Source organism: Muscardinus avellanarius, assembly GCF_963383645.1.
Source record: "Muscardinus avellanarius genome assembly, chromosome: 13".
NCBI lineage: Eukaryota > Metazoa > Chordata > Mammalia > Rodentia > Gliridae > Muscardinus > Muscardinus avellanarius.
The window spans coordinates 72,712,444-72,735,413 of NC_137799.1; the positions used below are offsets into that span (position 1 = coordinate 72,712,444).

The 22,970-nt window shown below is 42.3% G+C and overlaps 1 protein-coding gene across 1 annotated transcript in view; it reads right to left on the minus strand.

The window, feature by feature from the left end:
* The window catches only part of DOCK8 (dedicator of cytokinesis 8), a gene marked incomplete at both ends in the record, with an annotated part of 237,691 nt that overhangs the window by 127,954 nt on the left and 86,767 nt on the right, over positions 1-22,970 (minus strand). Inside the window, 6 exons of the mRNA XM_080708606.1 lie at positions 1,321-1,401; positions 2,594-2,743; positions 4,785-4,851; positions 9,632-9,717; positions 14,365-14,577; positions 19,937-20,060. Coding sequence (XP_080564732.1) covers positions 1,321-1,401; positions 2,594-2,743; positions 4,785-4,851; positions 9,632-9,717; positions 14,365-14,577; positions 19,937-20,060 — 721 coding nt within the window. The remainder of the gene's footprint in view (positions 1-1,320; positions 1,402-2,593; positions 2,744-4,784; positions 4,852-9,631; positions 9,718-14,364; positions 14,578-19,936; positions 20,061-22,970) is intronic.

Here is a 22,970-nt window from a genome sequence, read left to right on the forward strand (position 1 = left end):
AATTGGTTGTTCTTAATCAGTGTTTTTAATCGGCAGAAAAATAGCTGGATTGTGCCACAAGTCTAGCTGATTAAGGAAGTGAAGATTATAAAAGAAAAGGTTAAGAACAGGTCATAAGGAAACTGCACCTCCCCCAAAAAAGGAATCATCCAAGATATATTATACTTATGCAATCTAGGTACATGACATGGGTTCTCATGAGAGAAATTTGGGATAAAAGTTTAGTTCGTCAGCCATTTTCCACTTCCAGAAATGGACCGTTCCAGATCCTTTCTCCGGAACATGACCCCTTTAGCATGACCTTCTCTACACTGTACCCCCATTTCCCCTGATAAACTCCAAAAAGTGTTGTTTGTCACCTACCAAGATCTCCAAAGCATTTGTTACACAAAAGTTGCCTTAGAACCCCCCCCCAAAAAAAGATCCGTATAGATTTCTAACAACTTCCTTATTAAGTCAACAACACTTCCAAGGTATTCTAAGTTTAGCCAAAGTGATAGTTTAAAAAAATGTCTTTGAGTTCAGTAAATTTTATTCTAAATTGATAAGTCTGATTAGAGAGGTCTTAATCCAGAAAGGTTGTGTTTTAAAAATCAGTTTGGAATCATTTGCAAACTGGTGCTGAGAAAATATTTCCTTTTCATGACTCAGGACTTATAATGTGCTAATTATTTTAGGATTAACAGTGATCACAGCCAATCCCAGTTATTGATACTGGGAAGGACAAGTGCCTGTGCTGTTGAGGAAGCCAGGAGACACCTGGCATTGTTTCCTTTCATGGGGTCTCCATCACCCTCCCAATTGGCTTGGCCAGAGCCTTAGAACCAGCACAACAGGATATGGCTTTGCTCTAGTCAAATCTTGTTATCGTACACCGATGTATCATTAGTGAGTAATAATTTATTTTTTAAAGATTATCATAAGTATTTTCATCAATAACTAATTTCATCAATAAATAGTTTCTATTTCTTCTTTTGTTTAAGTACAGTTTACTAGTGTTTGATGATGTATCATTAGTGAGTAATAATTTATTTTTTAAAGATTATCATAAGTATTTTCATCAATAACTAATTTAATTAATAACTAGTTTCTATTTCTTCTTTTAAGTACAGTTTACTAGTGTTTGATATGAGGACATATTACAACCTAGAACTCATTAACTATTTTGTGGGACAATTCTAAGACATCTTTTTTTTTTATTGGTGCATTGTAGTCATATATCTTAGTGGGGTACAAGATGGTAGAGGTACACATGCAGACATCACTCATCCAGCCCTTATTCTAAGATGTCACCACTTAGGAATACTCAAATCATCGTACCTTCCCACCATCACTTTCTTTGATAACCATGTAGGGTTCTGCGCAGTCCGCAATCTCTCCCTGCTGAAGGACTTTTTCAATCTACCAACAACAACAAAAAATATTAAAATAGACTGAATAAATCACAACCATATAGTGGAATCTATTAAGCCATTAAAATTATATTAATGACAATATTTGATGACACAGGATGTTCACAATACATGTTTTCCGACTTAAAATAGTGTGAAGCTGGGCATGGTGGCACACACCTGTAATCCCAGTACTTGGGAGGCGGAGACAGGAGATTGCAGGTTCAAGGCCAGCCTCAGTGACTCAATGAGATCCTGTTTCAAAAAAATAGGACTGGGGTTGTAGCTCAGAGGTAGAGCATCCCTGAGTTTAATCCTCAGTACCATACACAGGGGGAAAAATAGTGTGAAATGTAGAAGCATGCCATCCAGTTTTGTAAAAACAAAATCATGAAGCTAAATTAGAAAGATGATAATAGATACACAGCAAATGTTAATAGTAGCTATCTTTGTAGGAGAAGATTATGTGTGATTTTTATTTCCTTCCTATTGCGGATGTGTAGTTTCTATTTTAAACAATAAACATGCATTATATCCATAATAAAAATGCAATAAAAGTTACTTTATAAAGCAAAACCCATGAGACATATGTAAAAAGTGAAAAGCTCATTTTCTTTATTATTGTTAACAACTAAAAAAGATATATGGTTTCTGTAAAAGCCAGGTTGGGGACTAAAACCTTCTACAAAATAAACAGAATAAATTATTTGTATTTGTGTCTTTTGTATTTCCTATCAGGGCTGCATCTCTGGGCTTAGCAGACTTAGAAAGAATCTCAAAAGCGTTGAGATATGCAGTTATTTATTTTGCTAACTGGCTGTATGATGAACAGAATTTATTATTATTATTTTATTATTATTAATATTCTTAGTGGTGCAGGGATTGAACCCAAGTATGCTCTACCACTGAGCTACACTCTAGCCCTTTCTTAATTTTTGAAACAGGGTCTTGCTAAGTTGCCACATCTGGTCTTGAATTTGTGATCCTTTTGCCTCAGCCTCTCAGGTACTGGGATTATAGGCATGAGTCACTGCACTTGGCCAAAACAGAATTTATTTGTAAGGGGAAAGGAGCAGGTTGAGTGGAAACAGCTCAAATCCCATAGGAGACACGCAGATATATTCTGTCATTTCACCCCATACACATGCTGGGGTGTGACAACGGGAACATCAGAATGGGCAAATCAGACTGGGCTTAAGTACCTTGACCACCAGGTAGATGTCCGAGGAAGGGTAGGTGACCGAGAAGACTGCGGATCTTGCCTGACTCGATGGGTCAACCAAGGGCGTGTGAGCTCGCAGAAATCCTTTGAACTGGTCCGAATTCAGGTCACAGTGGAAATTTTCTGAGATCTATACACGTGTGACAAAAGGAAAAATAAGTTGGAGCCGCTGTATACCTGATCTGAACTTGTTAAAACAGATTGAAAATGCCACAAAGGAATTTGGCTCGAAAAAGAACTCTAACATGGTGCCTAACTAGTGGCTGCTGGAAAATCTGATAACCATTTTGTCAGCATTTCTAGATAATTTGGAGAGAGTTTCTTGAACATTTAAATGTTTATTAACCTGCCAACATTTCCTGGGTATCAACAATGTACTAGATACTGCAGTAGAAAGGGCAGAATGAGTCAGGCATGATGGCAGAGGCCTGTAATCCCAGTACCTGGGAGACTGGGACAGGAGGGTCACATGTTTGAGGCCAGCCTCAGGAACCTAGACCATTTCAAAATAAAAAATAAAAAGGGCTGAGGTGGAGCTTGGAGGTAGAATGTCCCTGGGTTTAATCCCCAGTTCACAAAAACAAAAATAAAACAAAATAAAAAACAGCAACAAAAAAGGACAAAATTTTACTTCTGTCCTCAATTAGTTTATGATCAATACTGAAAGGAGAGACCAACACATAACTGTAAATGCAAAATAAAAGTCACCACACTTGTACAAGGAAGCACTATGTAAGTTCTAGAAGGAAAGAATTCATGTCCAGTTGGGGTGATCAGGAAAAATTTTCATGGGAGACGGACTGGAGATGGATGGGCCACAGAGAAAGATCTGGATACACAGAGCTTGGGGGTGGTGGAGTACCAAGGACTGAATCAGAACAGATAAACATCTCAGAGGCCAGAGGACCGAGCAAGCTGAATTCACAGTTTGAGTGGTCCAGCGTGACTCCGCATAGGCTACAGGGGGAAAGAGGTGGAAGAGAGCCTCACTGAAGAATGTCTAATGTGGGTGCTAAGGAGTTTGTTCTTAGTTGGTGTGGTGGGGCACACTTGTAATCTCGGTACTCTGGAGGCTGAGACAGAAGGATCGTAGGTTTGAGGATAGCCTCGGCAGCCTAGTGACACTCTTAGCAACCTGTTTCAAAACAAAAACATAAATAGGGCTGGGGTTGTAGCTCAGAGGTAGAACACCCCTGGGTTCAGTCCCCAGAACCCCCCCCCCACACACACACACACAAGATTTTGCTCTTAATGCTGAAGGTAATTATAAGGATCCACTAAACATTTCGAAGTAATGCATGATATGATCAGTATTCCCTGATTTTCTAATTTGGGGGGAACTCAGAGCCACAGTGGGTTCTTCTCAAGAAGGTTTTAGTTAGAAGTGGCTACACAGGCAGAGACTACATTTACCAGCCTCCCCTGCAGTTAGGAAGGCATCAGATTCTCTCCAATGAAGATCACTGCTGCACAAGATGCCTTCCTTCCACGATGAGCCTATTCTGCCCCACAGTACAAAAAAATGTTCAAACTGAGAAGCACTGTATGCATAACCGAGTTAGTCAAAAATTGACATAAATTACATTGTTTTATACACAGCCCCATGTACTGACTATGTTATTTCTCTCTCTGTTGCATGCAGGCCACCATCTTCAGCAGGGCCTCTCCTATAAAGATTCTTCAAAGCATATAAATGACTGATGTGGCCAGATCATTTCTACAAAAATCACAGAAGCAAAAATCACAGAAGCCATTGATCTAAATCCATCATAGGTCAGAATCTAATACAACTGTTTTTTGTTGTTGTTGTTGTTTGTTTTTGCTGCATTGATGTGAGGTTTCAAAACCTGAAGACAGTTGGGTGTGGTGGTGCATGCTTGTAATCCCAGTACTTGGGAGGCTGAGACAAGAGGATTCGGGTTCACGGCCAGCCTCCGCTTCTTAGTGAGGCCCTCTGCACCTTAGTGAGACCCTGTTTCCAAATAAAGAATAAAAAATTGGGCTGGGGGAGTAACTCAGAGGTAGAATGCCCTGGGTTCAATCCCCAAGCACCACACACACAATATCAATCAATCAATCAATCATCAATCAACAAATAAATAAAACATGGAGATAGTCATGAGCATTATGTGTGCCTCAAGAATAGGCAATTTTTGTTCTTGTTTTCTTACCTTTTTCCTTTCTTTAACATCGTAGAGAGCAATGCTGGCAAACAGAGGCTCGATTTCAATCTCAAACCTGTCAGAGAGAAGAGAGAAAAAAAATCAATATAGGTTTAACCTAGACAATTTTGAATTTTCTGAAAGTGCTTGAATGAATAAGCTGGTTAAAAGTATGGTTTCCAGTAACACTTGGGTAACACCAAACATATAAAAGTCACACAGGGGTATTGATGGAGACATACAGGAGGTTTGCGGAAAACTCCAAATCATTTGAGGCCATGGTGGATGGTACATTCTCCCCCCAAAATGCTTGTTGATGGAGCCGCAAGAAAGAGTAGACTAGCTGAGCATGATGGTGCACACCTGTAACCCCAGTACTTGGGAGGTTGAGGCAGGAGGATCGAAAGCTTGCAGCCAGCCTCAGGAACTTAGGCCCTCTGCAACTTGTTGCTAAACAAAATATAAAACAGGGCTTGGAGTGTAGCTCGGAGGTAGAATGCCCTTGGGTTCCATCCCCATCCCTAGTAAAAGAAGGAAAAAAAGGAAGGAAGAAAGAAGAAAAAAGAAAAGAGGACTGAATGAACCTTTGGTCAACCCAAAATAGCACTTCTTATCAGCATAGTGGTAGGCATTGGAGGGTAGAGTCTCTTTCAGTTGACGGGCTTGTTTACATTTTACTGCTAGGATAGAAAACTCTACTCTTTAATTCTTTTATAAAAAATATTTATCTCTTTATTAATGCAATGGCATGAATTATGGTATTAAAAAGTAGTACCTTTTTTTTTTTTTAAAGACTTGAAAGAGGACAAGCTGGTAAATGTAACTACTAGATTAGGGGAAAAGTGCAAGGTTAGAAAAATATATAATATCAACCCATGTGGATGTACTTAGCAAAACCCAGAATATGGGAACACTATTCAGTTCTAAGAGCTGAGCTTTTCAGGTAACGAGAAAGAAATGTTTACTTGCCATTCCTTGGATTTATAGTGGGATGGTGATAAGAAGACCAGGTCATGACGGTGATGAATGTCGGGGCCTTCCTAACTCTGCGGCTGGAGGGCTGCTGAGTTGAGTGGAGGGGAGGGAATCAACCACAGAAGATAACACTGAGGAGGCTATATCTGTGAGAGCTGGAAAGGCCTTTCTATTGACCCTGACTGCCGATCCCTCTTGAACTGTTAGGTTTAGAGAAAACACAGCCCCAACGCATAATCGTGCCACTGGTTATAAGTACACCTGAAGCACAATGCACATTTCCGGATGCCTTGGTTCTGCAGCCCAGGCCCTTGGAGCCTGCAGCTGAGGCTCCGGCAGAGGCCAGCCCCCCCCCCCCCCCCAGCCAACATGGGTCAGGACAGATTTTACTTCAAGGCACAGCGGAAGGATGGCCTCACCACCGCACAGCTTTGTCCCCAAGAGGACTTTCTGGAAGAATAGTAAGGCAGATGGTAAGCACAGACTAAAGGGTAAGTTTATTAAGTGGCACCTTCAGCAATGAGCAGTGCAGAGTGGGGGCCTCAAGTCAGACACAGTCACTGCGGGCTCTGCTTGCTCTCCCACCGCCTGCTAATAGTACAGGTATCATTTAAGTCACCTGAGCAGGCCAAGTGCACTAGACCAAAACACCAATTTAATTCTGCTTTTTCAGAAACATTACTAGAAATATACTTGATAGTCTTCATTCAGAGAAATATAAGCCAGAGTATAGGATTTTAGATTTTAGGCTCAGACCTATAATCCTAGTACTTGAGAGGCTGAGACAGGAGGATAACAGGTTCAAGGACAGCCTCTGCAAGTAGTGAGACTTCATCAACCTAGTAAGAGCCTGTTTCAAAAGAAAAATAAAACAGGGCCTGGGGGGGGTGTAGCTTAGAGGTAGAATGCCCTCTGGGTTCAATTTTCAGTACCATAAACACAGAGAGAGAGAGAGAGAGAGAGAGAGAGAGAGAGAGAGAGAGAGAGAGAAGGACCGCGAAAGAGAGAGAGAGAGAGAGAAGAGAGCGTGAAAGAGAGAGGGGAGAGAGAGAGAAAGAGGGGGGAGAGAGAGAGAGAGGGAGAGGGAGAGAGAGAGAGAGAGGTGCAAGTGATTCCATTTTATTTTTAATTTTTGGTACTGGGGGTTGAACTAGGAGCATTCTAGCTCTCAGCTACACTCCTAGTGATATGTCATTTTATCTTTTATTTGAAACAGGGTTTCTTGCTAGGTTGCTGAGAGCCTCACTAAATTGCTGAGGCTGGTTTCAGTCCTCCTGTCTCAGCCTCCCAAGCACTGGGATGCAGGCGGTTGCCACCGTGCCTGCTGCCCTTAGTGATCTAGCAAGTCTTGTCTATTTGAATGGGTCATGTTTTCCCACCTGTGAGCGCAGCTGTCATTTACTGGAAAGCTCTCCAAGGTTTGGTGAAACACATCAGAGGGGAGATTTCCGCCCTCTCAAATGGCAGAGTTTCTGTCTATAAGTGGCCTAATCATGCATCCTGTGGGGAAGCTCAGGGTCTCAGACAATAGCGTGGACTTCCTGAACAATGCAGAGGTTGAACCACCACTTCCAGCCAGTCCTCCTGCTAGGGTTAGCTTGCAAGGGCTACAGTCTGCCTTTCAGTGCCCGTTACTTGATATAGAGCTGGCCATTTCTATGAATGAGACAAAGGTCCAGACACTCCCACGGGGAGAGGGAGAAGGGCTACAACATAAATCAGCCCCCGTGGCTGTGTGAGAAGCTTGGCTAGCTGGCCTTCTAAGGCACAAGCACCGGAGGAGGCCACACATTAGAATCACAGAGGGCTAGATGATCTGGTCTAACAACTCTTTTACAAGCAAGAACTCAGAAGCCCACAGAAATTCCCAGGGTTGAAACACAGCTCTGATTCAGGAGCCAGATGCCTAACAGCAAGCCAGATTGCTTAAGGGATGTACACACTGACTTTGTGAGATGGATGGCCCTCATACAGCATAAGGAAAAAAAATGCTATGTATGTGTATCTTTGCCTGTGTACAACTTTTTTTTTTTTTTTAACGGTGCTAGGAATTGAACTCACACTAAGCATGGGCTCTGCCCCTGAGCTACACTTCCATCCCAGCAATTCCAATTTTAAACATTCAAAAAGGTCTGTGATTCAAAGAAGTAGAAGAACGAATTCCCTAAAGTAGGAGGCTGCAAAGAGGAAGAAACATAGGCAAACACTGGTGGGGATACAAAAGGACCATTTGCTGGAGTGCAGGAAGAAAATATTAAAATTTCTTAGATGTATTTTTTATCCTTTAAAATTTCCCACTTATGTATGTTTCATAATGTAGATACTATTTTCACAAGCAAATACAAACTAATACATATATAGAAAAGACTGTCATTTAAAAAATAGAAGTATACAATGCAAAAGCTTAAAGATAACTGTTTTAAAATAGATGTGAGAAATAATTGGCCCACATTTTGAAAGCAGACAGCAAATAGATGTTTTTAATTGCATGATGTTTATTTAAAAAGATATTTAAGAAATTAGGAACTTATGTATAAAAACCTGCATTTCCACGCGTGGAACTGGAGAACATTATGTTAGGTGAAATAAGCCCGTCTCTGAAAGTCAAGGGTCATGTTTTATTTGAGGAAGATAGAAGGAAAGAGAGGAACAGGGACCCCTTGGAAATGGAAGGGAGACCAGCAGAGAAGAGGCCGGGATTAGGGGGAGGGAGGAGGAGAGGGCAAGAGGAGGTATGGGGAATGAAATAGAACAAATTATGCTATGTGCAGATGCAAATATATGTCAATGAAACTCCTATTGTGTATAATTAAAATCCGGCAATAAAATGTAAAAGTAAAATAGAAGGGAAACCATTAAGGTAGAGGAATGGGAGTAGGGGGAGGGAGGAGGGGAAGGCAAAGGGAGGTCCTGGGGAATGAAATGGATCAACTTATGTTATATGCGTGTATGAATATATCACAATGAAGCTCACTATTCTGTATAATTAATAGGCATCCATCAATATCTTTTAAAAACTATGGATCTCCAGTTTTTAACAGACCATTGACAGGACCTCTTTTCCTGGTGAGGGCTGGCTGTAGAGAATAGTGGCTGCCCTGGGCATGGCACGTAACTGTCCTCACCACTCTCTACGTCCCCGGCATGGAGACGGGGCTGCAGGCACATTCATCATTGTGCATCAGTAGTAGGCTGGTACATATTTAGCAAACAAGTCTCTGCAAAAGAAAAGAGTCTAGTTCATAGCATTTGCTATGCTTTAAATACTTTTTTGTGGTACTGGGGATTAAACCCAGGGATGTCCTACCTCTAAGCTATATATATCCCCAGCCCTGTTTTATTTTTTATCTTGAAACAGGGTCTCACTAAGTTGCGAAAGCCTCACCATGTTTGAAATGCTTTTTCCATGTTCCATGTCAAGCTACCAATGTGACTTCACTGAGCATGGAATTGGGAAGAGTCGTGCACTGTGCTCTGGGGAGTCAGTATCGGCCAGGGCTAGTGCACCACTGACTCAACTGTTTTTCTTAATGTAGGCCATTTTGCTCAAATGCCTTTCATGGCTAGCCTCAGTAGACACCTGCGTTCACCTTCCCCTGCTATAAAAGAATGACTGGCAAAGGCTTGGTAGGAACAGAATCCAGGTCTAGCCAACTCTGAGTTCTGCCCTTTCGACTGCCCCACAGCTATCCACTGTAGGTCTGGGGGTGTAGACTGGAGGTAGAAAAGCCCCTGGGTTCCACCCCTAGTACCACACACACAAAAAAACCCCCAGAACATGTTGAACCTGCCTGATTCAAGCTCTTATGATACAATGATAGTTTGCATCTAAAAGCAAGACAAATATCAATTCAGTGGTTAATGTGTTTGCTGATACTTACTTCAGGGTCAGCAACTTGACCAGGATTCTGTTGCCCAGATGTTCCTTAGGACATTCCGGTACTGGACGTATTTCTACAGCATCCTCCTATTAGTAATCACATTATAAAGATATCATTAGTGAGTTTCCACAAGGATTTACAGTTGGAGTTAACCCAGGGGAGGAAAGGCTGCCCTCCTCCGCTCAGGTCAAGTTCCATTTAATACTTTGCTTTTCCGAGAGAGTTTGTCATTCCAACCCCCAACCTCCAGTGCCAGCCGTTACAACAAACATTTTCTTCTTTCAGAAACTGGAGCATTTAAGACAAAGAGACCGTGGGAGGAAGGAAGGAAATGTACACATGGATGTGGCTCAGTATCATCCACCAGATGGCATTGCAAAATTTCTACCTATTGTTTGTCTTTTTCCCCCTCTTTTGCCTGCTCTGAATACACAAAGTATTTCTTCTGTCAAGGATTTTAACTGGCAAATATGCGAGTTTTAGACTTTAGATCTAAACCAGAATAATTCCCTCAGGGCTGCAAGCCATCAGTCTTTATTGATTAATAGCAGTTTCTCAGTTTACTGATTCCTTAAAGAGATGATGGAGACTTAAAGTTGAGCTTACAGGATGTACACAGACATGTCCAGCTAGGACTGCTAATAAGAAAGCTTAGTAAGAGCAATTTAGGGACATCACCTACCGCTCTAACTACGAGAGGCCATAGGCTTAAATAGAATTATCAAGACCCTATTATATGTTTAGTATTTTAATCTGAACTATTACTATACTTAATTATACTTGAAAAGATAAACAGTACAAATCCTTGAGCACTTTAAGTATCATTCTTGGAGCTGACTAGTCAAAGCCTAGACTATGGCCTGCTGCTTACGAGGGTCCAAAGACAGGGCAATATTGAAAGGTCTTTTCTTGGGCTCTAAGTGTTGGGAGCGTACACAGGAAACGGCAGTAAAGTGACCTTCCTGGTAAGTCTGTACCCAGTTTGGCAGACTGATCAGAGTGGTAAAGGTACCCTACTGTTTAGCCTCCCCGCCCTCAACCCTGGTCCTTGTGGCCACAGATGCCGTCTTGCACATGGAACTGCTGAGTTTATTTCAGAGGAGGCCTTGATGTGATGCCTGAGATGAGCTGGACCATGTCTAGGGAAGCTGGAACTTTGGGGAGCACCAGAACAGACATGTCTAAAGGTGAGTTCTCCCTGGCTAGAAAGTAACCTCAAGGTACATTTCTAAGACTACTTGTAAATTTCTAACTTTTGGGAATCCTTTTTTAAAAAGCTTTTAATTTGGATTTTTTTTTTTTTTATGGTGGTACTGGGATTCCTGGAAGCCCTTCTACCTCTGGGCTACACTCCCAGACCCATTTTATTTTTGGAAACAGGGTCTCTTAAGCCAGCGTGCCGGGCTTCGAACCTGCGTGATCCTCCTGTCTCCGCCTCCCAAACACGGGGATTATAAGCATGCACCACCACGCCCCGCGACATTTGGAAAATTTTAAACATATGCAAAACTAGAGAAACTAATACAATGAACCACTGCTTACCTTTGCTGGATTTGACAATTTTAACTCAAGGTAACCTGGTTTCATCCATATTCCCATGTGTTCTCTATTTGCCCCAACACTGTATTATTTTATTTTATTTTTGGTACTAGGGATTGAATCAAGGGCATTTTACCTCTAAGCTACACTCCAGACCTTTATTTTATTATTTTTAAATTTTAAAACAGGGTCTCACTAAGCTACTGAAGGTCTCACTAAGTTGCTGAGGCTGGCCTTGAACCTGCAATCTTCATGTCTCAGCCTCCTAAATACTGAGATTACAGACATGTGCCATCACACTTGGCTAATACTGAATTATTTAGAAGCAAGTTACCAAGCATAGAATTTTATCTGTAAATACTTCGATAAATATCTCTAGAAGATAAGAACTTTTGAAAACACATACCAGTAATACCTAAGAAGTTGCCAACAAATATTTTGTCATCTTAAAATTTCCCCAACCATCTAAATTTTTTAAATTGGGATGTAATCACATCCAAAATTACATTTAAATGATGTATTACCTAAGTCTCTTCTACATCACTTTCTTGAGCCTTCAGAGCAATCTGAAATAAGAGCTAATTCCCAGAGAAACAGAAAGAGGAAATTAGGAGCTCGGACTAGTGGCTCAACCTTGTAATCCCAGCATTTGAGAGGCTGAGACTGGAGGATCGAGGTTTGCGGCCAGCCTCAGCTACTTACTAAGGCCCTCCGCAACTTAGTGAGCCCCTGTTTTAAAATAAAGAATAAAAAATAGGGCAGGGGTGCTGGAGCCAGCCGGCAAGAGTACTGAAGTGAGAAGTGAGGATAAAGAATTTTTAATTCTAATGTGGGGGAGCCGCCAGCCTACTATCTCTACTGATTGACCCCTGTTCGTGGGTCAATATTTCCTACGGGTCGATGACTATGCCTGGGTCAGTATTCTCTATTGCACTGACACTCCTGGCCAACGCAACTTCTGGGTCAATCTCATCTTTATTGCGCTGACGCTGACTTTGCTTTTCCAGAGGTATTTATACACAGTTACAGGTCAATCAACATTCTTGTGCTACCACCACCAGAATACAATAAAGACCAATACAAAACACATACATTACAGATAGGCCTATCAGAACCCTCGTGTCATCACCACCTGATCCTCTCTCAGACCTCTTTGAACTTTCCATAACCCCAAACCTTGTTGACTCTGGGGGAAGGAGAGTCAGCTGAGTCAGAGACACCAATCTAGGGGAAAGCCTTAATGGCTCCCCACACAGGGGAGGTAGAATGCCCCAAGGTTCCATCCCTGGACCAGAAAAAAAAGAGGAAATGAGAAGCTTTTGTGGATACCTGTTGTTTTCATCATCCTGGGATGAATGGTGTGTGTGTGTGTGTGTGTGTGTGTGTGTGTGTGTGTGTGTATAATTACAAAGCATTCCTCTCTACTCAAGGAAAGCAGCCCGTTAGAAACACTGCTAGATTAGCCCGGCAAGGTGGCGCATGCTTGTAATCCCTGCGCTTGGGAGGCGGAGACAGGAGGATAAAGCAGGTTCAAAACCAGCCGTGCTGGATTAAGAGATCCTGTTTCCAAATAAAATATAAAATAGGTCTGAGAGTGTAGCCTAGAGGTAGAAGGGTTTCCAGGAACCCCAGTGCCACCAAACAATTAAAAAAAAAACACTGCTAGATTGAAACTTTCAGTCCCATCTGAGTTTCTGTATAAATCTCAAAGACCATAAAACAAAGTTCCTTCAAAAAAATTTTACATTTCATTCTTTTTCAATTCAGACTGGACGTCCTTCCATTTAATCCACCAGGGAGACTTGAGGGGCCAATGTCTTACTGGCCCTCTTCTCATCCTTTAGTTCCTGTCTTGCCTCTGGTGTCCACTTTATTTCCCTTTATTAAGCACTAGCCTCTCCATCATGGTATCAGGGTTCTGAGATGGAGAATTCCATGCAGAAGGCTTACTGGGTATACGTTGGCCAAAGGATCGTCCATGAGTGAGGAAGGTAGAAGCGGCAGAAGGAGATCTCCATCCACAGCTCTACAGCTCTAGCCAGGGCCCACTAAGACGGTCCTACAGGCCAGCAAGGCACTCAGAGGTGGGAACAGCTCTTCACAGTTGTTCCTTATTAAACCAGAGGGCAAGGCCTTTGTAACACTGTGGCAGTCACTGGCCTGCAGGCCAGTCCATGGAAAATGGAGAAAGGAAGCTGCCTTTGGAGATGGACACCACAGTATCTACCCCTTATGCTTCAAGTTACAGCAGCAGCCTGTCTGGCAAGACCCAAATGTTTAGATAACCTGACATGCAGAAGGGAGGGCTGAGAACCTCAGAGAAAAATGTAAGTAGCCAAAGCAGGCACAGGCTTGGATAATGGCCAACCCTCACACTATCCCAAAGTACCCCAGCAAGTGACCCTCGGCAAAAATCTAAATTATCAAATTGTTCTCAGTCTGCTTTAATAAATAAAGAGGTAGATAAAAAAGATTCCCAAGCCCCACACACTAGGATTGTGGCTGTGATGATCTCAGCTGGAATGTTTTCCAAGCAGGTCTTTCCAGATGCTCATTGGGGACCATTAAAAAAGACCCTTAAAGACATACTAAAGGGCCAGGCATGGTGGTGAATGTCTGTAATTCTAGTACTTGAGAGGCTGAGACAGGAGGATCACAGGTTCAAAGCCAGCCTCAGCAATGTAGCAAGACTCAGCAACTTAATGAGACCCTGTTTCTAAACAAAAAATGAAATAGGGCTGGGGGCGTAGCTCAGAGGTAGAATGCCGGTTGGTTCAATCCCCAGTACCACATACAGAAAAAAAAAAAAAAAAGACTAAGGAACATCAAGGCTCAAGTAATTATGTCTCCGTAGACTTGTTTCAAAGCATACTCCAGAAATAACTGGACGGTTTGACTCTGAGTGGGATGCCTGCACATAGACTCTGAAATGTTTTGAGGATTAAATGAGCTCATCTCAGTGAATGTGTTTTGTAAAGTGATCCTATCAGAACCCCACATGTGCGATGATCAGTAACTGGCTCTTCTATGATGCTAGCTTGCCTAAGTGAAAAAATCAGTCCCAGGAATCATACCATTAAGCATCCTGACATCAGGCATCAGGTGACATGTTACAGGGACAGTGAGCAGTACCATCTTTCTAGGGACTCTGTGTCTCAGTGGAATTCTTCAGTCTGAAACTGTCTGGCACCCACCTCGTCCACCGATGGGTACAGGGCGAAGAGCTCGGCCTGCCGGTTGGTCCTGCGGGCCTCCTCGTTCTGTTTCTCAAAGTCCTCGGCGCTCACGAGCTGCAGCAGGTTTTCCAGCCGGGGTTCTGGCTGCAGGCTGCGGAGGTCGAAGGCACAGGCATTGAGGGGGCCTTTCCCCGACACGTCGCACAGCACGTTTAAGCGGCGGGGGCCGGTCTGCGAGACAAGACAGAGGGCCTTTGAGAGAAAGAGTGGGCACAGATGGGGACTGAAAACTCTGGGGTGTATCAAGAATCTGACTCAGTGGGGTAGAATCTCAAATCGAGAATTTAGCAGTGCTGTCTTAGCTCCCTGGACGGACGGTCCTAACCTGACATGTACCTCCCCACCTGCAAGCAGGCAGCTCATGGGAGGCAGATGAGCAAGTCCTGGTGAGGGGCTGAAAACAGCTCTGTGCCCCTATTAATGGATGATGTGTTTTAGTCTGGAGATTGGGAGCCAAGTGTCTTGAGAGCCAAGCTTATGTCTCATGCTCAAGCAAAACAGAACTGGGATTAGGATGGAGTAAAAGACCAGGAAACAGGGGCCGCATCTGAATCTCAACCCCAGAACTTGTGTTTGAAACTGGGCAAATAAGATGATCTGTGAGGAACCTTCCAAATCAAGCTTTATATCGACCCCAAAGCTGGGTGTTAGGTTTCAAATACAGAGATGTGGGAGCAGGGAATAATTACGTATAGGACTTTAGTAATAGTTGTAGTGGTGAGCTCCAAATAAATAAACATATAGACAAAAGAATGAATGAACAAAATAAAATTAAATAAAACAAACAAAACAATCCTCCCCAAAAAAGCATTTATGATTTCAGCAATCTTTACTTACAGCTGCAGTGTGTTTGAAAAAAAAAAGGCCTTAAGTTAGTCATGAATTGGATGCTTTCTTCATTAGAAGTGTCTGGTGATTGAGAACTGCATAAATAAACAAAGACTCAACAAAGAATAGATACCTTCCCAAGTGTAGTGGTGCACACCTGTAATCTCTGTACTTGGGAAATCAAGACAGGAAGATTGCAGGTTTGAGGCCAGCCTCAGGAACTTAGTGAGACCCTATTTCAAAATAAAAAAAAAAATTAAATAGGGCTGAGGGTGTGGCTTTGAGGTAGAATGCCCCTGGGTTCAATTTCCAGTATCACTAAAATGGAATGGGGGAAGAGGGGCTGAGAGTATAACTTGGAGGTAGAATGGCACTGGGTTCAATCACCCATACTAAAACAAAACAACAGCCAAAGAACAGAGAACTGTAGTTGGGTGTGGTGGTATACCTCTCATTCCAGCTGCTTGGGAGGCTGAGGCAGGAGGATCATATGAGACCAGCCTGAGCAACAGAGCAAGAACTCACCTTAAAAAATTATATAACTGTAATCAACAATATGTTGTAAAACTACAGATAGATCAGTGGCAAATACTTGTAAAATTTATGGTAAAATGTTTACCTCAAAGTTTTACAAAGTGGACATAATCCACTGTAATTTCTCTCTTATTACAGTGTTTTGTGACATCATCTACCTTATAAAGCGCTACTCTATTAAAACATAAACGTTACCTATACCAAATGTGCTAACAATAAGCAATATTAACATTAATATTACTTAGAATTTATATGAGTTTGGGGAAAATGAGTTTAATTTCCCAAGTTTCTTTAAAAGGATCTCAAGCTAGCTGGGCAAGTACTTGGGAGGCTGGACAGGAGGATCACAGGTTCAAGGCCAGCCTCAGCAACTTAGTGAGAGCCTGTTTCAAAGTAAAAGAATAAAATAGGGTTGGGGTGTAACTAAGAGGTAGAATGTCCCTACGTTCCATCCCTAGTACCCCCCCCAAAAAAAAATGTTCTCAGCTATATGATATATGCTCATACCCTTTAATTCAGACACTTCTTTTATTAGAATCTATCCTAAAGATACAATTGGAAAAATGTACAATGATGTGAGGATATGAACATCTCTGTTTTGAACTTTCACACTATGGAATGTTTTTACATAGTTATTACAAATAAAATAGAACAAAACAAAGCATGTGTTCATTAGAAGTGAAAGATCACTGTACAGTCATGTATCAACATTTTGGTCCACAGTGTACCGCACAAATGACAGATGTCCCATAAAATTCTATTGCCCAGTGAGGTTATAGAAGATGTAATTTGTGTGAGTACATCCTGTGATGTTTGCGCAATGAAACATTTCTCAGAACAAGTCTCCATTATTATGTGACTCATGCCCTTCTATTGTTGATATGCAAAAAGAAGTTATAGAATGCTATTCATAATGTGATTAATTCCATGAACTATATGTGGAGTCATATATATGTCTTTAGCTTATGTAAATTCAGGCATTTGGTCCCACCATTCCACTCAGTAAGAAGGTAGAGTGAAATGGGACTGAAATGGAAAATGTTGCTGCTTGTCTTGTAGTCTGAGCATGTCTCCATTGTGAATCTTCTTCTTCTTCTTCTTCTTCTTCTTCTTCTTCTTCTTCTTCTTCTTCTTCTTCTTCTTCTTCTTCTTCTCCTTCTCCTCCTTCTTCTCCTCCTTCTTCTCCTTCTTCTTCTCCTTCTTCTTCTTCTTCTTCTTCTCCTTCTTCTTCTCCTCCTCCTCCTCCTCCTCCTCCTCCTCCTCCTCCTCCTCCTCCTCCTTCTCCTTCTTGTACTGGGATTAAACCCAGGGATACCCTATCTCTGAGTCATGTATCTATACTCCCAGCCCTTTGTTAAATTTTATTTTTTTAATTTTGAAACAGGGTCTTGCTAAGTTGCTGAGGGTCTTGTAAGTTGCTGATGCTGGCCTTGAACCTGTGATTCTCCTGCCTCAGCCTCCCAAGTACTGGGATTACAGACATGTGCCATCATGCCCACTAGTGAATATTATTCTAATATTTCAAAACATGTAACGTTTTGCTGAGGCTGTCCTTGATCTTGTGATTCTCCTGCTTCAGCCTCTTAAGTACTGGGATTACAGTTGTGCACCGGCATGCCCATCTGTAACACACAACTTTCATATATTTGGCTTTTAAACCAGCCCACAGACATATTTGAGCCACAGGAAAGAGTGTGTTTTATGTGTGTTCTTCTCTCAGCTCCAGATTCACCCTTTCACGCCCAGCTCTGTGATACTGGTTCCTGCACTCAGTAAACACATTTACATCTTGCCCTGCTCCTTTGAGGTTATGCCAATAGGTGGCATCATGGGGGGACTGGATGCCTGGAGGAGGGATGCCTGGAGGAGGGACAAGGGTCTGACTCCTTCCCCTTTGCTTACAGTTCCTTTGACCTTGGTAGTGACCATTGGTTCTAGCTTTCTGGTTCTTTGGTATGTCCAGAACCATCCTCATCCCACCTCCCTGAAGGAACCAGTCTCAGCCAGACAGCACCTCCTAGTAGGAACACTGGGTCCAGACTCCCTGGGGTCTTTCCTCTGAGATCCTGTGATGACTGTACCAGTTGGCAGTGCCCCTTCCCAGATACTGAGTCCTTGCTCTCAGGACCACCTTCTGAGCTTCTAGGTTGTGAGAGCTCCGAGTCCTTCCTGAGACCTATGGTCCTCAGACTGTAGTCCTTGGACCAGCAGCGTCAGCATCACTTGGAAAATGACAATTACAACGGCAGATCCTCAGGTCCCATTGAGACCTACTAACTCAGAAACATGGGCAGACAAAGCCCAGCACCCTGAGCATGAACCGGGTCTTCAGGGGATCCTGGTGCTCAGGCTCGAGCACCCCTGCTGTAGACACCAGCCCCAGGTGTGTGCTGATTCCTGCAGTCATGATTACTGAATAACTTCAACTTTTCTCCTCTGATTCTTTCAGTCCTCCAAAACCCATGTAATCAATTCCCAATGTTAAATTTCTTCTGTTGAAATACCCAGTGTAGCCTCTATCTAAATAATACAGACATAATTTATCTGTTCATCAGGCAGGATGAAAACTGAATGTAGCTAAAATTACCAAAGAAAAATCCCTAAATCTCCCACAAAATATAGCATGCATGCTGCATACTCAGCACCAAAATTGATGGCTGGTTCCTTTGTAGAGCTCGTATTAAATAGATGGCTTGGTTTTAGGGACCATGTTGTTTGAAAAATAGGAAGTTGTTTAAAAGCTCTAATCATATTTACAATGGTGAGATACCTATGCTATGAACGTTTGAAAGCGGAAAACTATACTATCTTTGCAAGGTTGGACAAATTTCTCCTCCTCTGTTTATTTTTTTCTCACCAGTCAAATGAGTTGCCTGAACTAGAAAGTACACTGACTTTAAAGAAATTTAGTCATAGAGTTGGGTGTGGTGGTGCATGCCTATAATCCCAATACTTGGGAGGCTAAGACAGAAGGATCATAGCCTCACCAACTGAGCAAGTCCCTGTTTCAAAATTAAAAAAAAAAAAGGACAGGGATGTAGATTGGTGGTAGAATGCCCCTGGGTTCAATCCCCAGTACCAATAAAAATAATGAGAATTAATTGTGGTAACATATGAATAACATAAAATCTATCATCTTAACCACTTTTTCCAGTATAATCATACTGCAGTGCAACCATGATCAGCATCCATCTCAATAACTCTTCATCTTGCAAGATTGAAACTCTGTACCCATTAAACAGTAAGGCCCATGCCCTCCAGTGCCCCCGGCAACCCCATTTTGTTTATTCATTCAATAGAAGCTTGGGTTGTTTCCACCTCTTGGCTATTATGAATAATTCTGCTGTGAACATGGCGACACAGAGCACTGATTTTTAAACTGTAGTTACTTTCTAATAATATAATAATGACATCAACAACAGGAGGCTGTATTTATTGGCCACTAAGAACACATTTGGCATCATGCTCAACCTTTATACATGTTCATCGGTGCTTAGTGGTATCGCCCTTGTTTCCCAGGGGAGGATATTGAAGCCCAGAAAGTTTAATAATCCTGCCTGAGGCCATACCGTGAGTGTGTGGTAGAACCTATGAGACATCATGGGCTCCGGTGAAGCTTTTAGCACACTGTTGCCTGCCTTGGCCTTAGGGCCACCACTGAGTTGCAGGAACTGTCATGGGGATGGGTCCAAGGTGCCCTTCCCCAATTAGAACCCCTCTACTTTCTTCTATTTTGGGGGGTGGGCACTGGGGGTGGAACCTAGGGGCTTTCTACCTCCAGGCCATATTCCCATACCTATTTTATATTTTACTTGGAAATAGGGTCTCACTAAGTTGCTGAGAGCCTCACTAGGTAGCTGACGCTGGTTTCGAACCTGTGCAATCCTCCTGTCTCAGCCTCCCAAGAGCAGGGATTACAAGCGTGCGCCACCACGCCCGGCTCTACTTTCTTCTATTTTAATCATCATTGAGCTTGAGGTTTTTTATATGAATACCAATTTCTATACCTACACATAATGTTGAAAAAAATTGCCACTGACTCAGATGGCAAAGTTCTTCCTTCTCATATATTCCATGAGTCTTACTTTTATTCTAGTTTAGGAAATTGACAGCATGCCCCTGGGCAGAACAGCAGTAGCCCAGTAACCAGGCGTGGGGTAGGAAATACCTGAGCGGAGGGCTCGCTGCACTCCAGGGTCTCCGACTCAAAGGTCTGTTTCTGAAGCGTCTTGTGAAAATCTTTTCGAGATCCAGCCTTTCTGAAGCCACATGTCTCCGAACTTCCTTGGTGTCTTTATTTTGATATTATTTAATTTGATGAGAGAGAGAGGTGGGGGGGGGAGAAAGAGGCAAAGCCATTAGATTAAAAATAAAAGTAATGCCGTAAGTGTCAACATGGTGCTGAAAGGGCTCTCAAGGAGAGGACCAATTGTAATTCCTCGTGTCTAATTATGCACCAGGCTTAATATAAGGCTCCCTTGTAATGAGATACAAACTTGCCTCCTGGCTGGCTCCATATTAAGGGCAGGCCTGGGAAAATGCCACGGTAGAGGTGTGGCTACTTCAGCTGTGGGCACTGGGCTCAGAGCAGAAACTAAACTAGGACCCTAGTGTGAGAGGCTGGAATAAATTGAGCAACATGCAGTTGCAGCAAAGAGTGAGTGTTTGAAGATAAAAATAGAGGAAACCAGTTCATCTCCACATCCATGTTCTCAATAATGAATAAAAAAGGCAGGACATGGGTAAGAAAGAAAAAGAAACAAATGATTTACCTACCGAAATTCATGGCTAACCTTCTTAATTACCACGTTATGAACTCCATTAAAATAGTGTTTAAGCCTGGTGTGGTGGTGCACTTCTGTGATCCCAGCACTTGGGAGGCTGAGACAGGAGTAGCATGTTGGAGGCTGGTCTCAGCAATCTGGCGAGGCCCTCTGCAACTTAGTGAGATCCTGTTTCCAAATAAGGTCTGGGGATGTAGCTCAGAGTTAGAATGTCCTCTGGGTTCAATCCCCAATACCAAAAAAACAAAACAAAACAAAATACTGGTTAAAGAAATCCGTAGGATGTATTTGCTATTGTTTGATGATTTGGACCAATAAAAATGCAGTATTGGAAGAAACAAGAAATGAGCAGGTTTAAAATGGAATCGTAGCACTGACACTAGAGACATGCAAGAGGCAACACATAGATATCGTCAAGTAATAACTACAGAGATCCATGTGTGCAGCCCTCATTTTTCCGACTCAAAGGCTTCTTGGAAAACATGCTACAAAGTGCACAAACACACACCTGTTTTGTTTGATTTTTGCACTATTAGAAAAACAATCAGCAAGTTGGTAAAGGGACATGCAATGAGGTGAGAATTTATTAGGCAGATCATATGGCAGCGGACAAAGCAGGAAACGTAGGAGCGTTACTACCAATGATGCGAATGCAGAGTTTATAACTCTGGGAGGAAGGGAGGGCGCACACAGCGGGTACTTAATAAATTTCCATTCGCCGACTTAATAAAAAGAAAGGAGATGTCCCAGTGTCATCTGGAGGGAGAACAGAACTCTCTCCCTGGGTTTTATTGTGTTCTAAATACAAGCAATTTATTTTGAGAAAAAGAGACCAGAAGTAGCTGAGCAAAGAGGCAAGTCAGCTTGGTCACTAACTGAAGTCAGGCTATGTAAAAAACATCTTCTCCCATCTCTAGGCCACCTGCACTGGCAAACTGTGAGAACAAAATGGGGTGAAAAGCAGGCAAAATTAGAAAACTTGGGGGTGGGTAAACTAATATGGTATACTCTGGATAGAGAAATAAGCGTAAACATTTAGAAATAGAGGTCGAGAAAAATATCTAGGATAATTTCTGGTTTGGGACTCCTAAACGCCAAAAATAAATAAATAAATAAATAAATGACATAAATCATACTGTTCAGAAACATCACTGCACAAAAAGTGTTTTGGAGAACCTTTCAAACAATTCCCCAGAAGTAGTAACTGTTTAAAGTTATTTATAAAAATTGCTTTGGCTTCAGTTTCTCTAAGTGTGTGAGAGGCAGCAGTGGTCAAGCGGAGTAGATATTATTCACGTGAGCAAAGTTTAGAAGATTAAGTTTCTCTTCACAGAGTTCCTTGGGAGAAAGCTTCTCATGGCATTTTATAAATCTGGTAGCCTCTTAAAAGTTAGTCTCACCCATATAAGTAATTTATTTATTTTCAGCACTGAGGATTGAATCCATGGGCACTCTACCTCTGAGCTACATGCTCAGATGGTCCTTTATTTTTTGCTTTAAACAGGGTCTCACTAGGTTGCTGAGGCTGTGCTTGAACTTGTGATCTTTCTGTCTTAGTCTACCAAGTATTGGGATTACAGGTACGTGTTAGACAGCAGTGTGTGTGTGTGTGTGTGCGCGCGCGCGGGCGCATGGGTGTGCACACACAAACCTTCCTAGTGCATACTATGACTGTTTGGGGGCCTCCAGAAGGGTTTGAAGGAAAAAAGCTGTGTGGTCTAGGATCCTGGGGGGATAAGGAAATAATACAACTCAAAGTAGTGGCAAATAGGGGTAAATAAGAAGTTGTATCGTCTGACTCTACTCTCCCCAAATGACAGCGCACTGAGTCAGTGGTTATTTTTCCTGAAAAATCCAATTTTAAGGGGAAAAATGACTAACTAGTTGGTCATTTAACTAATGTTAATTTGTTCTAAGAGCAAAAGCAAACAGTGAATTAAGATGAAAATTTCCCATTTTGGTATTTGCCCCTGGATCTTTTTTAGGACCTGTCCACTGCGAGGCGTATTGGGGTCAAAGGTTCAAGACTGCAATCCTTTTTACAAGGAAACATGGGCCACAAAAATAAAACTCGAAAGCAGTTGAGCTAAAGACCTTTTGTGTGGCTGCCTTAGGAACCAGAACTATAACCACTTTAGCTCTTTTCTTGGTCTCATAAAATGCACCTATTTCCAGCCAGATGTGGTGGCGCACGCTTGTCATCCCAGCATTTGGGAGGCTGAGACAGGAGAATCATGGTTCGCAGACAGCCTCAGCTACTTATGCCCTTTGCAACTCAGTGAGACCCTGTTTCAAAATAAATAATAATAAATAGGGCTGGGGGTGTCGCTTAGAGGTAGAATGCCCCTGGGTTCCATCCCCAGTACTGCAAAAAAAAAAAAAAAAAAAAAAAAGAAATGCACCAATTTCCAAGTGTTT